Genomic DNA, 15,606 nt, shown 5'->3' on the forward strand with positions numbered 1-15,606 from the left:
TGATTTTAAATCATAAAAAAAAGTTTGAAGATTACAATGGTGCAAAGTGCGATTCTTAATTCAAAGAGATTGCATTACATTGCAGATCAGGCTATAAACAAGCACCCTCAGTGCTGTGAGTTTTATAGGCAATAAAATTTAATTTGAGAGCCAAGACAAGTCATAGCTTTTGGCCTGGGACTCCTAGCAGTCAATTTTCACCGCAAATGTTCTTTTTCTGGACTTTAACATGCAGAGACGATGAATCTCCCATTTTTTCCCCCTGTCCGGATAAAACTACAACAGAACCACAGTCACGTTGATTACCAAAAAAAAAAAAAAAAAAAAACTTAAAAAAAAAATAAAATTAATGGAATGCAAACATATCCAGCACCATTAACATTTCTTCTTTTTTTATTTGTATTTTCTAGTGCTGTGCTATTTGGCTAATTGTTTTTGGAAAGTTTGAGGTGATAAAATCACCGGTGTCTTTTATGTGAGAGTGAAAACACGACGTCTTTGATGATGATTTAGAAAATACCCCCTGGCTTTTAAATGAACCCCGTTTATATTCTCCTCATTTAAATACTGAGAGAAACTACGTAGCCTCCAGCATAGTTCATTTTTCTTCTAAAACATATTTTTGCGTTTTATGCATGGACCTCAAATCAATCATCAAAACAATTGAATTTCCCCGTTGTGGGATGAATAAAGTCTATCTTATCTTATCTTATCTTATCAGTGATCTCTCCAAACTTGTGAAATAAGACAAGTAGCGCATCTGATTCCAACCAATGGAAAGTTTTTATTTCAAGGAAAATATTCTGCTCAGTTAGAGTCGAAATCCATATAAAAATAAATGTGAAATGTCATTTAGCCGCCTAATGGAATAAAGACTCCATGTAGGCAAAATAGTAGCTTTGTATTTGCTTTAACTTACCTTATTTGTGAGATCTATTAAATACCCCCCCACACACACTAAAACTGAGTACACTGACTGAACACATGTGTCTGAATTAAAATAAAAACAAATATTTTAGTAACTTAAGTTCTGAAGGTCGATTGTTGTGAGTGTTTCAGAGAAAAGGTCAAACGTTTCGGATGATAAAGGCAGGGGACTTTGTGTCGACTCTGACAAACTTGGTGAGAAAGAGGAGGAGGATGAGAAAACTTGGAAATCCTGCAAAGAGACGTCCAGGCCCGGGGAATGATCATTGTCCGGGCCTATTGTTGACACGCAGATAGGAACAGTGGGTGCCGGGTTTGGAAAATGTTTCAGATTTTTCTCATTGCTGTTCAAAGGCGTAACAGTCGGGCTTTGGCTCTCCCCATTGTTCCCGTTCTGACACTGTTGTGAAGTCAAGGTATTCTGGTGGAAATACCTCTCCCTCTCCAGGAGTGTCCCGGCTGAGCTGCTGTCCGCCGCCTGTTCGAACTCGTCCTCCGGCCCGTCGTCCAGGCACGCGTATTTCCCCTCACTGTCCCGGTTTTCCTTGCAGTGGGTCTGCCTCTTGTGTTTCATCCTCCTGTTCTGAAACCACACTTTCACCTGCTTCTCCGTTAAATCCAGCAAAGCCGCTATTTCCACTCGCCTCGGTCTGCACAGGTATTTGTTAAAATGAAACTCCTTCTCCAGCTCCAGGAGCTGGGTGTTGGTGTAGGCAGTCCTCAGCCTCCTGGATGCTCCTCCACCGCCAACACCACCCTCTGGTATCTCTGGTGAACCTAATAAAATAAAACCAAAGATTTATTTATTTGTTTATTTTTTTTTAATCACAGGAAGGGTGGTGATCAAAAAAAAAAATAAAAAAAAAATAAAACAGCAACACAGTTGGGAAACTGGCTCTGTGGGGTGAAACTTGTGGCAAGCAAGCACCGGGACTGGGAAGATTTATGGGCCCCAGGAAGAATATGATGGGTCTGCGTGGACAGGACAGGACGGAGGGTGAAGATTAATGAACATGCCAGCTGTTGGCCCGTGTAAGAATAATCTATCACTCTCCATTACTGTCAAACATTAACACTCTTACACTGCATCACAAGTCAGTGCGTTACTTGATGAGATTAAGCATGCTTAAATCAAAATCCTATACTGGCTTAAAGGGGACGCCCACGTTGCACATAGGCCCGGGATGCAGCTCCATGCAGAGGGGAATCCTCAGACAATGAGGAGCCTTTTACATGGAGGTTATTAATCATCGTGTCTTGCCTTGGGGGGAGAAGTAGAGTGGTGAGGAGTCAGTCGTTGTCGCAGCAGCAGAGGCAGAAGAAGCAGCAGCAGTCTGGCTCCTCTTGATGCTTTTCTTCTCCTTCATCCACGGGTATTCCGGGGGTAAGGATGCGGTCTGCAGCGGGCTGCAGCCCTTCAGAGCCTGCTTTGAGCGGCTGTGGCGTGGGTGGACGCCCGGGTTCAGGCCGGGGATGGTCTGCTCAAAAGGAGGAGGAATCAGTGTCGACTGTGAAAGCGCCGAGCTCTTGATTGATGAACTCTGAAATGCATCACCGACAGGGTTAGTGAGAGATGTCAGGCACTCGGCGAGCGACGGCTGGCTGTTGATAAAACCACTTTCTCGCCCAAATTCGTAATTCATCTCCTCCTTCTTGTCCTGAAAACTTGCTGATGTCAGAGGTTGGGCAGAAATAATGATGATGATAATAATAACAATAATAATAAAAAATAATGAACAGTTTATTTTCATAAACGACTAAACTGGATATAGTCGTATGGAGACCTCTACGCCATAAACTATTGCTTTCATGAGGACATGGTTGGAATTAGACCGTGCTGCTTGTCACATGATTGCATCTGCCCAATGACAATTTGGGGTTTTTATCAAAAGAAGCCACTGTCCCCTGTGATTGATCGAAAAACTCGGAGGGGTAACGCCTCATTCCGGGGGTAGGGGTTGCTTTATTTACACATTTTTTTTAGCTCAGTTTGTTCACGGCTGCCGCCCTCCACCTCCACCTCCAACCCCCGAAAATGCACCCAGAAGTCGTGTCTTCTTTTGCGCGCCCCCGTAGTCTGCCGTGCAGGGTGTGCGCGCGCGCGCGTGTGTGTGAGAGAGAGAGTCCTACGTGCATTTATTTGCAGCATGGCACTCCACAAATCATTTCAACAGTCACATTTGTGTCTCATAAAGCCACGACGCCCGCAGTCGTTATCAGTGCCAAGGCGTTAATCTTGAGACTTTCTTGAAGGTTTGCTTTGCTTGGAGAGGAAAGCCTGCACCAGACATCCAGCAACATGTTCACCCCTCCCCCACCACACACACACACACACACACACACACACACACACACACACACACACACACACACACACACACACACACACACACACACACACACACACACACACCATATACACATGCGAGAGACTGAGAGATTATTTTGATTTCGATTTTGCGTTCATCAGATTTTGGCTCTCTATCTCTTGTTATCTGCGCAGCTCGATTGATCTTATGTTATTTTTGGTAACTTTAGCATGTAATTCAACATAACATGTTCTAATTTGCTGAAAACACAATGTTCTCTGTGCAGGAAAGAAAGCAGTTGGGTTATTTGACGGGTATTTGTCATCATTTTACAGTTTATAGCTCCCTGCCCCACATCCCATTTCATTTATTTTATTTCACCTATAAGGATAATATTGACCTAAGCCATCATCCATACACTTCAGCATTATTGGTTACAACATAGCGGAGAGCAGACATGATTTGCCACTGTAGTGTGAAGCAGAGGAAAGGCTGTTTATTGCTCAGGCTCTAAACAAAGAGCCCTGGTAGCCCGTGTGTGATCAATCTTTCTCGCCAAAAGGTCTGACAGCTCCCTGCCCTAAGAACACATTTAAACCATCTAACATTCCCTTAGATCATATATGGCCAGGAAGAGGACAACCACTCTCTGGGTAGGCTGTGGGAGAAGTTTTCAATTTAGCAATGTGGGGATTTCTTTAACAGCACGGATGAGACGCACGGCCATTACGCACCAAGGTCCTGTTTTTGCGCGCTCGCTCGATAATAAATCAGAAATCCGGCAAAAGACACAAATACACTTTGTCGCTTCTGTTTTTCGTTTGCAAAAAAATAGAAGGACTATACGGGCACAGAGAAAGAAAGAAGAAAGGAATGGACTTGGTTGGTGGTAGAGAAACGAACGGAGCAGCTTTTACATAGGATCAATTGTTTGCTGAGGTGAGTGGGTGTGGGCATTCAGCAGAAATCCCATTCAGTCTCATACCTTTCTCTCTGTCAGGGACCCTGTGGACAAAGTGTCTCCTCTCTGGCCTGTTCGGTTTCTAACATAATTCAGCTTTAATATATGTGTTTAAATTATTTAATGTGACTTCATATAGAACCCTTCTGATAAGGTTTTATTTGTAAAGAAACACTTTGAACATTGGACAGATCTTGTGAAGGAATAATACGCTGATCTATGTTGCAATAACAGGCTGTAAGAAAATTTTAAAATAAATACTATCTGTTGTTCTATCATGACGGGGGTTTAGAAATTAACGTAACAATTATATCTTATTTTAATCGAATTTCTTCACAGGGTAGCCCACAGTCCAGCATTTATGGTTATTTCTGCAAAATGGTATCCAAATTAACCACATTTGTTTGTTTATTTATTTTTTATTCTCATTAAAATTTGCACTCAAATGGTGTTTTTTTAACAGCATTTACCTGCCGGAGAGGAAAGATTTCAATCCACACAGGTGTAACAGAACAATGATACATAGAGAACAAAGAGCCCTGTGGAAAATAAATGATCCTCCACAGTATTTGGTTCACAAGAACCTAAACTCTGCGTCCTGAGACTTGAACATATTTCACATTTCGTATTGCAGTAAACCTTTGATTTATATGCTCCTCTCGTTCAGAGCTGTACAGACATAAAGCCACGTATTTAGTGCTTGTTTTCGAACGAATGCAGACAAGAGAACAGTGTCTGGATGAGATGTGAGCAGCAGCGGCACGTTTCCCGTCTGTTCTGAAACAAGAGACATCTGGGAGGCAAGCAGGCCAAACCGACGACGACGGACGAACTGTTTTTAGTTAAAAAAAAATCTATTACCATAATGGTCTGTACTGTGCTGTGGAATTATTATATTAATATATGTGGTAAGTGTGCAAATGCAAAATGTTTTAAACCAAACTAAAAAATAAACGAGTGAACAATCACCAAATGTTCGTCTGTTTTTTTTTTGTTTGTTTGTTTTGTTTTTCTTTGTGTAAAACATGGTTCTTTTTAATCAGAAATCGCAGCTTTTATTATGCATGTGTAACACATACACCGAGATTGTGTAATATTTTTGAAATGTTGTTTGGTGAAATAATTAAAAGTGTTTATAAAAGTGTTTACTGCATGTTGTTTCCGTCATTAACGCTGCATTTTATCACATATCACATCATATTCTGCTTGTGGGGGCAAAATGGAAAAAAAAAAAAAAAACAAGGGTACATTGAAGCCGCGTGGTAGACCTTCTGGAAAACACATTTAGCGTGGAGCCGTGTGTGTGTGTGTGTGTGATTGTGTCCCGGAAACAAAGCAGGATTTTCACATTACTGTTTTATTTATAGAGCCCTCGTGATTCACAGGAAGATTTGACAGATCCTTCGGGCGCCTTATAGACCCGCAAATCAAATTGTTTAGCACCTCCACATGTGCAGAAATATCATGAACACATACACAAAAAAACAAAACAACTCACTAAGGTAGTCATTACTGTAGTTGTTGTGTCTATTTAATTTATTTTTTTGTTGTTTTTGCCTCTCAGAAAAGTTGAAAATTAAGATTTGGGGAGAAAAGCAAGGGAATAAATTATGTTAATGAATAAAACTGTTGATGGTTATAGCAAATGTTGTGTCATGTTTAAACATGTCTTGTTTAAACAATGTGCTCTGCTTCCAAATACTGTACCACCTACCTCTCCCACCCAGAGCCCACCTTTATGAGACAACCAGCCTGTCTGTCAGTTTGGTTCCTGTTTGATTCAAGTGTCCTTTCTCAGTTGCTCTGTGGGTGAAGGCAAAAACATGCATACACATTCAAACTGATGTGAGGTTGATAAAAGAAATAATACAGGAATTGGGGGCTGTGTGTGCCTGAAAAAGAAAACAAACTCCAAACTCAAAGAGTGTGTTTCCCCATGGAAACTGCATTAATCTGGTGTGTTATTGGGATGGGCTTATTAATAACACACACATTTCACAGAAGTAGCCACACTGGGATTCTTCAAAAACAACAGACTATTGTCAGTGAGGGTAAGTGAATCAAACAGACTCTCATGTGCTCGTGACTTTACTCTCCTGAACTTCTTCAGAGTTCTCCTATGGCCTCCTCTGCCACCAGAGGTGTCATGAGGTTTGATGTATGGGGGTCAGGGGAGGTTAAGCAACATCCAAGTAACTTTCCGTTTTTCTGCAGCACAGCTCCTCAAATTGCTGGGAGAAATCCATTCACGGGGGTCAAACTGGAATGCTGTCTATGTACAACACTGTTTGAAGAAAGTTTGAACACAGTTTAACATCTGTATTTTATCTTTTTTTTTTTAAACAATGTCTTTAATATCCTTACAGATATTATTCCAGAAAGGAATAAGAGAGTTAATGAGCTGCATGTGGGTGACCTTTGGGGGTGTGGGAGGGGGGGGGGGGGGAGGGAAGTTTGGAGGTATCTCCCACTTTTTAGGACCTCAAGTTCATCTCAGCTGGGGCCCAGCTAATTCCTGGAAACAAAAAAAGATGGTGCTGACCTGCATCTGAAAATGGGTGTGTGCTGACAAGCAAGATCAAGTGTTCACCTTAATAACAATCAGTGGAGTCGAATTACCTGTAAGTATACACGTAAGTATTCACATGGCTGCACATTAACTGATCATTTATATTAGTTTAATCTCAGATTTGCTGTGGGAGAATGTATTGGATCATGTCTGCAGCTAAGAGTGATTATCACAGCTGCAGATATATTTTTCTAAACTCTCCAAAAAGCACAAGGTGGAATCATTCCATGACCTATTTTGTGCTTTTTACTCACAAAGGACAATAAAAAGTGAAGGAGCCCCTGGTCCAACAAAACCCCACTTTAATTAAATAAGGATCTTTAGGCAGCAATTTAGGCCACAATTACATGACTATAAAACGAAACAGAACACGTAGCAGGATTAGATGTTCCACGATGGAAACGACACAAGTGGTGCAGGTCTCTAATAAAAGGGGAGTGGCGTTTGTGTGCCGTGAACGCATCACGCGGTTTGAACACTGTTCCTCAGATGAGCCGCTGCCTCCACCTGCTGGTGATCAGAGCACAGCAGCACCCAGGACTGCACGGAGCTCCTACACCATCACCAGGAAAGTGGTGCTTGTCCTAATTTAAGTTTTTTTTTTTTTTAACAGCTCTTTTCTTTTAACTGTATCATTTGCTAGTAATAAAGTGATGCATGTTGTGGGTTTTCATTTGGAATCTGTCTCAGTGAGTGAAACATGTTTGTGTGTGTGTTGTGTGTGTGTGTTGTGTGTGTGTTGTCCTGGGAGCTCTGCTACGACGAAACAACAAACGGATGTTTCTGCACCGAGACAGTCTAATTGTTGGTAGACGGTTGTAAAGTAATTAGACGTTTTAAGACAGACCCATCTGCAATCCTGCCATAACCCTCCAGCCCTCCTCTCTCTCTCTCTCTCTGTACGTACGTGTGTCTGTGTGTATTTGTGTGTGTGTGTTAACCCTCTGCTTGAGGCCTATCTTACAGCAATATTACATATTTGATTATTTGCCTTTGCCTCGACACGCTTTGCTGTTCTCGCACCTTATAAACAGCTGAAGCTGTGATTTTGGTTTATCGTAGACGGGCATCTAGTCTGGTTTGTAAGGTCCTATAAGGCTGAGATCGTCCCACAAAGAATAGTAAAACATCGTTGATGTGACTCATGCAAAATAATCTGTAAACACTAAAATGTGTTTGGCTGTCTCTTTAATTTTTCTCTCACTTTTTCGTGACTTTGTATTTTAAATTGTTACATTGCTGCTTGTTGTTAGTTTGCAATCGACAGTGCGGCTGTTATTTCTGTAAATTCTTTCTTTTAAATCTATGGATCCAGTGATTAGTCATAATTGTGGTCATGTTTTCCATCTTCATATTCAGTTTTTTGGCTGAACACGCAGCCTCGACTCTTTAAAAAAATACTGACCATGTTTCAGTCAAATAAATCCCTCTCTCAGTTCCACGATAGTATTATTGTTTTGTAGAAATATTATAAATATTACTATTAGAAATGCAGCTTTTTGCCAAAAGAGATATGCCTGAGGGAAGAACATCTGGACAGGCCTTGGGAAGTTTTTGTGGCTCGTTTGGTTTGTTTGCGCCATAAAGCTCAATGGTTACAAACCAGAGGACGTAGTAAAAGTCTTTTTTCCTGCAATAAAAACTTTTTTTTTTTTTAGTTTAATTCATTTTTAATGTCAGAAGTAAAAATTCTAATCTTGTCGCAACAGTGCTTTTTTTAAGGTTAACGAGAGCAGTATATTAAGTTGTTGCTATTTTACAAATTTGCAGTGTATATATTTTGTTGTAATACACCAGAAATACGCGCCTTAATATTAAGCAAAGTGATAACAAATTAATAAGACATAATAATTTTCTCATGTGCTAAAGAAACTACTCTTTATTTTGGATGAACTCAAGAACGACGAGGTATTCTCAGTGTGCACAGTGTTTTCACAAATGGATCAAAACCTAACGGTAAAAAAAAAAACACCTAAAGTTGCAAAAATAATAACTTAAACAATGCAAATAGGTAGCTGAAAGACATTCAGGTAGTCAAGGATCATTTCATGCAAATAACAAATGGACTATAGTTTAACTATGTGTGTGCGCCAAATACAACATCTACATTCTGACGAGACACTTTGTCCTCTCACAAACAGGAAACACTGGATATCATAGGGGGGGAAAATACACCATCCAGCATCGTTTTAACAACACAAACTTTACAACAATATGTGTAACAGCTCAGGAATATTAGGGACAGAACCACCCCCCCATACACACACCCCCACCCAACCAACCACCCCCACTCCCTCCCCCTCCTCACCCCCCTCAGGCTCTAATCCACCTTCAGTTCAAAACCAGTTAACTGTCTCTCCGCCGGTCTTTGTTTTCTTTCTTCATCTTCATCCTGCGGTTCTGAAACCAGATTTTCACCTGCCTCTCGGTCAAATTCAGGAGTCTGGCTACTTCGTATCTACGATCCCGGGGGAGGTACATGTTAAACAGAAACTCCTTTTCCAGTTCGAGGATTTGATGCTTTGTGTACGGACAACGCTTTTTTCTGGTGGGCTTTGCGTGAAGCCAGTTGGATGATGGGTTATCTGGAAACAGGGGGTCAAAACCATGAGAGAAGAGAGTTAATGCTCCCAGAGCAGGATTCAAACACAAGACTGGTCTATATGATTTTAGAGATAAGGGGGAGGGAGGAGGAGTAGGGGGGGTGGCATGCTACTCCTGGCAAAATTATATATTTGTAAAGGAATAATTTTGGTTTTATTTTCACTCTGCACTGATCAGTTTGAGACATGATGATAGAAGAATCCTAACCAAATTAATTTCAGTATTTTATATAATTACGGTGGAGCATGTCATCCACCTTGAAGAACATGCATCTTATTATTTTTATTTTTATTTGTTTCTTTACAGATTATGGCTTTGAGCTACATGACTACTGTGTCCCTATGAGCCTAAACAATGCTGGTCATAACACGATAACGCCCACTTTTAAAATACTAATCGAGGCCTGTGACACCCAAGACAATCCCCCGACATCTAAATTGCTCCACGAAGTGACCAGAGAAAAAAGTACAACACTGCATTGCTTACTTGCATCTACCTCCCTCTTGTCCTCTGCTGACGGGCTGTCGTCAGGGGTTTTAGACGTGGATGTGGTTTCACAGGGAATCTCCGCAAGGGACGCTCCGTTTTCAATGTCAGACAAAAGAGGTGTGTGCGTCTCCAAAGTTGTACATTCAGCACTCCCAATCAGAGGCTCGGGTTTTATTTCATAATGCATGGCTGTCGATGGTAATCCCGTCAAACACAGGGACGCAGAGACCGGGTCCAAAGCCCAGGAGCGCGTAAACATGCCATCGCTGTCCCCGCTTGTGTAATGGTGATGTATATAGGTCGGAGTGGCTGTGTTTGGAGGGTGGGCCGAGATGGGACTCCAAGATCCGCCAAAAATAGAAGATTTCGCCTGGAAAGGACAAGACTCCTGTCCGCCATATTCGGTGAGCATCGCCTGCTCCACCCCTGCAGCTGATGAGTACCTCGGTGCCATATCTTCCTGCTCGGGAAGAACACGCGAGTCAACATAATAACTCGTTCCCAACGTCGACATTGCAAAACATGCAAAAGCTTAAAAAATATAAAAATAACGCGTTACAGTCCTGCAATCTTTAGAAAATACGGATTCATTGCATGATATAAAGAGCTGCTTTCCTGCACCAGCTTGGAGCTCAATGCGTCCAGTAAGTTGAACCTTGCCCAAGACTGGATAGGGTGCCTCAAACACGTGACCGTGGGACAGAACAATAAATAATAAATCAGCCTGCTGCTCAACTAAATGGCCACCATTTTCCCCACCATATTTTAATAGCAAATCCCCGCGCCTTTATTGGGAAATATTTCGTTTTATAAGCAATAAACGTTAAGATTTTTGTCAAGAGATCTCATGTTAGAGTAATCGAACAGAGTTTGATGGGGGAGGGCAGGGGTAATACTACTTGAAAGCTTCCATTTATGAAAAAAAAAATCACCAAATAACATCTTCCCTTTAAAAAAGTGCATATTCATAAAAACCTAATGGGATTATTTATTCTCCAAAATAAAAAATCTTATAAGAATTTAATAACCTCCCTCTATAAAACTCTTACTTTGGAAAGAAAATAGTGGTTCTTGTGAGAGGCTGTTGTGTACAAGATTTTCAAGACTTTCTAAACGAGATTTAAAAAAAACAAACAAACAAACAAGCAAAGATGTGTTTAAAGGACCATTGGATTTTACAATATCTAAACATATTAAAGGGAGAGTTTCCAAGATGCACATTGCTGCGTCTGCTGGACTGTGGGTCCACTTTGAAGGCAATCTAAAACGGAAAGCGGGGTGAGGTTATTTGGGTGCTATATAACAGTCCTTTTTTATCACGGGCAATTGGGTTGTTTTTCTTAAGGTTACAACCTGGCTGTCTAAGCTAAATATCACCAATAAAGCTCAGCCTTTGTGTCCATTCTCTGGCGCAAGCAGACGCATCCGGCATTTCCTACGGCGAGGCAACTGGCAGACTGCAATGATCATAACCGAGGCCTTGTCTGTCCTTTCCTCCTCTCCCTGGACGTATACAAGCCTTAATGCTTTCATTCCCCAGCCTGCATCTTCACTTCCTGCCGTTTAGATCACACACAAGCGTTCAAACCCCTTTACGGTGTCAGTTTTAAATTATCAAGACATGGTGAAAACTCTGTATCTCTGTAAATAAACTTAACCATTTCCAGATACATACATTACAGTGTTATGGTCTCATGGAGAAAAAATGATCCACAGAGAGATAGAAAAAACCCTCTCTCGTATTCCTTTTACACACAACAATAAAATACATTATTGTACTTTTTGGAATAATAAATTTTGATGGAGACTGCGCTAAATTATGAAGAAATTCAATCAGTAATTAATAGTGATTCGCTTTTCATGATGCGACGAGTTTTACTGAGGTAATCAAGGCAGTTTCGTGTTGTGGGAGAAATAATTAAGCCCAACAACATGAGACTACCTAAACCACTCAACAGTCCGCTCTTCTCTTCAGGAAAATCTGCTGTAACGTGTTTTTTTTTTTTTTTTTGAGTTTGTTCAAGGTGGGGAAATTGTGTAGTTGCTCGGTATAAGATGTGTTTGTAACAGTTTTAGAGGCCTGCAAAGGCGCAACAGACAATAACGAGACATATTCTATTAAAGATCTATTTTCAAATAGAAGCTGCACAGACTAATATTATTTACGATAATTCTCAAACTATTTTGCAACGTTGTGGACTGATTTTGTCCGGATAGTCCAGGCGCGTCGTTAGTTTAGCATCAAAATTCAGCATTTCTATCTTTAAAAAAAAGTTTAATTAGTATTTGTATTTATATTTGCAAATGGGACCCACTTATTTATAATTTTAAAACGCCTGTAAAATGACAGTGAGAAAAAAAAAATCATAGTTTCTTCACTTCATGTGTGGTTTTCATTTAAATATTATGTCAAGGACAAAAGAAGCAACGGGGCTGCCAGACATCTATTACAGGCCTGAACTATGAAGATCATCTCCCTCTACTACTATAAAAATATTTAATGTGGACAAAGCGGATCCAGTCCAAAACACAAAGGCAGTAGCACCACGCAATGTGCCTGTGCCAGCTTTAAGGTGAGAACAGCGCGCAGCTCCTACAGTCTGTCTTTCTGAATGAAATAAGAAGTCTGCAGTTGCAGGGATGGTTTTATTAATTTGACCAGCAAAATGTGCAAATAGTCACCAAACCTCTTGGGTTCTTCAGCAGTCACATAAAGGCCTACATGTAACTGTAACACAAGTACCCCAAGGGTTAGTCCAGCATGCAAATTCCAATGGTTCACTCAGGTTGAATATACAATATGTACAAGCCTGAAGCTCTGAAACATTGTGGTCACATTCTGAACATTTTAAACACAATGGATCAACGTTACAAATGTAGCCATTTATAAATACATATCCACGACAAATTAAAACAGACGTGAAAATAACACCTTCGAAAGAACAACAATCAATAAGTTAGCAGTAAGGTCCTATTTTTCATGGACATTCTCACAGTTGGGTGAGGGGGTGGGGTGGGGTGTGTGTGTGTGGGGGGGGGGGGGGGGGGGGGGGGGCGCTCTGCACAGGCGCCCTTGCCATGGATGAAGGAGGGCGCCAAAGACGCAGGCAGTCTCATGAGAAACTGAAGTTGCTGGAGAGCTCTCGGATCCTATTCTCCCGGCTCATTTTTTTCAGTTTCATCCTCCTGTTTTGGAACCAGATTTTGACTTGCCTGTCAGTGAGGTGCACACTGCGGCTGATCTCCAGACGACGCTCTCTAGTCAAGTACATGTTGAAGAGAAACTCCTTCTCCAGCTCCAGAGTCTGGTGCTTGGTGTAGGGGCAGCGCTTCTTTCGGCCACTCTTAGCTGTGAGCCAATTAGCCGTACTTTCCATTTTTCCATCTCCTACAATGAGAGTGAGACATTAGACGTTAGAAGTGTTAGGCAACAGGTGTGACAAATCCATTATACCCAAGGGGATCATATCTTTCTTTAAAGAAATTATTGACTAGTAAAATTCTAAATCCAAAATAATCCAAATCCAAACTTTGACCAGTTGATAAAAAAGTGGTCCCAAGCTGTTGAATGTAAAACTATAAAGTTCTGTGGATATATTCTACAATTTGTCCTGGCACTTACTACACAACCATAGAGTGTATAGACGCATCTAATGACTGATTCCTGTGTTTTATTTGATGTCTACTACGGTTTTTACGCACAACCAGAAAGCTCTGTGAATAACCCTACTGATGCAATTCATGCCTTTTTACCAGACACTGCTATTTGCTACCGTTAAACAGCCTTAACCACAGCAGCCTGTAGCCAACTGCATCTTTATTAAGACATAAAACACAGCCTGCACAGTGTGCTGAAAATATAGCCAGGCCTGTGCCTTTGATGAGAGGTCAAAAAGAAATCAGAGTCTTGTACATGGACAGATGGACTGGATTGGTCCTGTTGTCCCTTTAAATGAAATAATAATGAAACTGATATTTTAAAAGCACACGAATAATTCGTGTGCTTAATCACAGTTATCACAACTTCCTACTGTTGCCTGTTAAAAATAAATCACTGAAGCCTGTTTAAATAATAGCGTTGAAATATAGCAAAAAAAAAAAAAGCTACTAAAACACAATAGCTCTGATCCTCGGCTCTGATTGGCTAAGTCACGTTCAATTTCGCCTCATGCTTGATAAACCGGTAACTACCCGGTTAACAAACACACCTATGAATGGCTGACTGTTGACCTAAATATAAAAGCTGTGGTCCTTTGTGGTTAGAAATCAGTTGTTTAAAAAATGGACGCCTAAAAAAATCACACATGTGCATGTCCTTTATGCCGTGTGTGCTATTTTTTTTTTTTTTTTCACACAACACACGTCGTCTCTTCACCTTTGACTGACTTTTCTGGACACTCCGCACTGCACGTTTCAGCGGGCTCGGGGGAGGATGAGCTTTCCGAGGAGAGGCGGCTGTCCTCCTCTCTGGCCGGGGCGCAGGGCGCAGGGATAGGCGCCTCCTCGTGGCCCTCCGTCCGCTCGGGCTCCGCAGAGGCAGCCGGCGGCTGGGAGGACTGGCTGTCCAAGCGGGCAGGTCGTTGCAGAGTAAAGTGATTCATGTTTGGCTGGACATCATGGTAAAGCCTGGAGGACGTGTATGTCTGAGACAGGCGGAAGTAGCCGGGGACTGGCACGGTGCTGCCGGTAACCGGGCACGATGCAGTGGAGTAGGAAATGTCATCCACTGTCGCTCCTTTAGGACATTTGTCAGACTCATAAAGGCAATATGCGCTCTCCTCTTTTATACTCGGTGAGAAGGAACACTGAGCCATGTGTTGGCCGCTGGACTGATCCACCCGGCAGGATCTCGACGTTTCCAACCACGTTTCCATGCCTTGAACATACGGAGCAGAGGACGGGATCACGCTTTGGGTGCTTGGCTCGTTGCGCTTACCGATCCCCGGGAAACAAGAGCCACCGGAGAGTCCATATGAATATTCCGACGCCGGTGGCAAATACACGCCGTTACTCTGGTAATATGAACCACTGTCGGTTCTCACGTTGATTAAGGAGTCCACGAAAAACGAATTTCCAGCTTGGTTGTTGGGGCATGTCATCGTTGTGGTGTAATTTGACGGAGGATGAAGATAGCCCTTTCTGGCTGACATTTCTTGTGCAAAACATTGCTGAATAATTACTGATACTCACGCTTCTCACTGTAGCCTGCAGCCAATTAAAACACCAGGCGACTACAGACTCCTCCCAGTCCGACCAGGCTGCTCCACTGTGTCATATATTTTGTTTTAGGCTAAGTAAAGAGAAAACTGTGTGGGGAAAGTGGTGCATCAGAGGGGTTTAAGTACAATCTTTAAATCTCATCTGAATAAAAAAAAACAAAACAGTCTGAGCCTCGATCGCCACATATGAGCCTGGAACCGCCTACGTAAATTTAGCATCAAGCCCTGTTTGACAACTCAGTTGCTGAAAGCTGTCCCTAACAATTATGCACAATGCATAGCTTTATGGCCAGTTTTACAGCACTGTAAAAATGAAGGGTTCTAGAGGTGCCTCTGAGAAGCTCGGGGTGCACCAAAGATCTAAAAGGTCGAGGGACTCTCAACCTTTCTTATGCTGATCTGAAGATTATTATTAGGCTTTTTTTTTTTAAATCCTCATGGAGCGTTCAGTAGCTGTGTACACACAGTTTCATTTTGCCACACTGCTGGAGAGACCAGTACAAAGTCACTTCCTTTGGAGTCCCCTCC

At 41.8% G+C, this 15,606-nt stretch overlaps 3 protein-coding genes across 3 annotated transcripts; all 3 read right to left on the minus strand.

The window, feature by feature from the left end:
* Nucleotides 1-812: 812 nt before the first annotated feature.
* Nucleotides 813-2,706, minus strand: hoxa2b (homeobox A2b). Its single transcript, XM_041044579.1, has 2 exons — nucleotides 2,189-2,706; nucleotides 813-1,704 (listed from the first exon to the last, which is right to left on the minus strand). The coding sequence occupies exons 1-2, from the start codon at nucleotides 2,676-2,678 to the stop codon at nucleotides 1,016-1,018; spliced, it is 1,179 nt and encodes a 392-aa protein (XP_040900513.1). The 5' UTR covers nucleotides 2,679-2,706; the 3' UTR covers nucleotides 813-1,015.
* A 6,406-nt stretch (nucleotides 2,707-9,112) lies between these two features.
* On the minus strand, nucleotides 9,113-10,373 carry hoxa9b (homeobox A9b). The gene is made up of 2 exons (XM_041044823.1): nucleotides 9,857-10,373; nucleotides 9,113-9,351 (listed from the first exon to the last, which is right to left on the minus strand). The coding sequence occupies exons 1-2, from the start codon at nucleotides 10,371-10,373 to the stop codon at nucleotides 9,113-9,115; spliced, it is 756 nt and encodes a 251-aa protein (XP_040900757.1).
* Nucleotides 10,374-12,972: 2,599 nt separating this feature from the next.
* Nucleotides 12,973-15,009, minus strand: hoxa10b (homeobox A10b). The gene is made up of 2 exons (XM_041044841.1): nucleotides 14,235-15,009; nucleotides 12,973-13,247 (listed from the first exon to the last, which is right to left on the minus strand). The coding sequence occupies exons 1-2, from the start codon at nucleotides 15,007-15,009 to the stop codon at nucleotides 12,973-12,975; spliced, it is 1,050 nt and encodes a 349-aa protein (XP_040900775.1).
* Nucleotides 15,010-15,606: the final 597 nt, after the last annotated feature.

This window comes from Toxotes jaculatrix, chromosome 8 (genome assembly GCF_017976425.1).
Source record: "Toxotes jaculatrix isolate fToxJac2 chromosome 8, fToxJac2.pri, whole genome shotgun sequence".
Taxonomy (NCBI): domain Eukaryota; kingdom Metazoa; phylum Chordata; class Actinopteri; family Toxotidae; genus Toxotes; species Toxotes jaculatrix.

Bases quoted from the DNA above. Each gene is read 5' to 3' on its own strand.
- hoxa9b (XM_041044823.1), bottom strand. From the start codon at position 10,373: ATGTCGACGTTGGGAACGAGTTATTATGTTGACTCGCGTGTTCTTCCC. The intron at 9,352-9,856 runs GTAAGCAATGCA...CCCTGTTTCCAG, and splicing joins CAAGAGGGAGGTAGATGCAA to ATAACCCATCATCCAACTGG.
- hoxa10b (XM_041044841.1), bottom strand. From the start codon at position 15,009: ATGTCAGCCAGAAAGGGCTATCTTCATCCTCCGTCAAATTACACCACA. The intron at 13,248-14,234 runs GTGAAGAGACGA...CTCTCATTGTAG, and splicing joins TCCAGAAAAGTCAGTCAAAG to GAGATGGAAAAATGGAAAGT.
- hoxa2b (XM_041044579.1), bottom strand. From the start codon at position 2,678: ATGAAAATAAACTGTTCATTATTTTTTATTATTATTGTTATTATTATC. The intron at 1,705-2,188 runs GCAAGACACGAT...TTATTTTATTAG, and splicing joins ACTCTACTTCTCCCCCCAAG to GTTCACCAGAGATACCAGAG.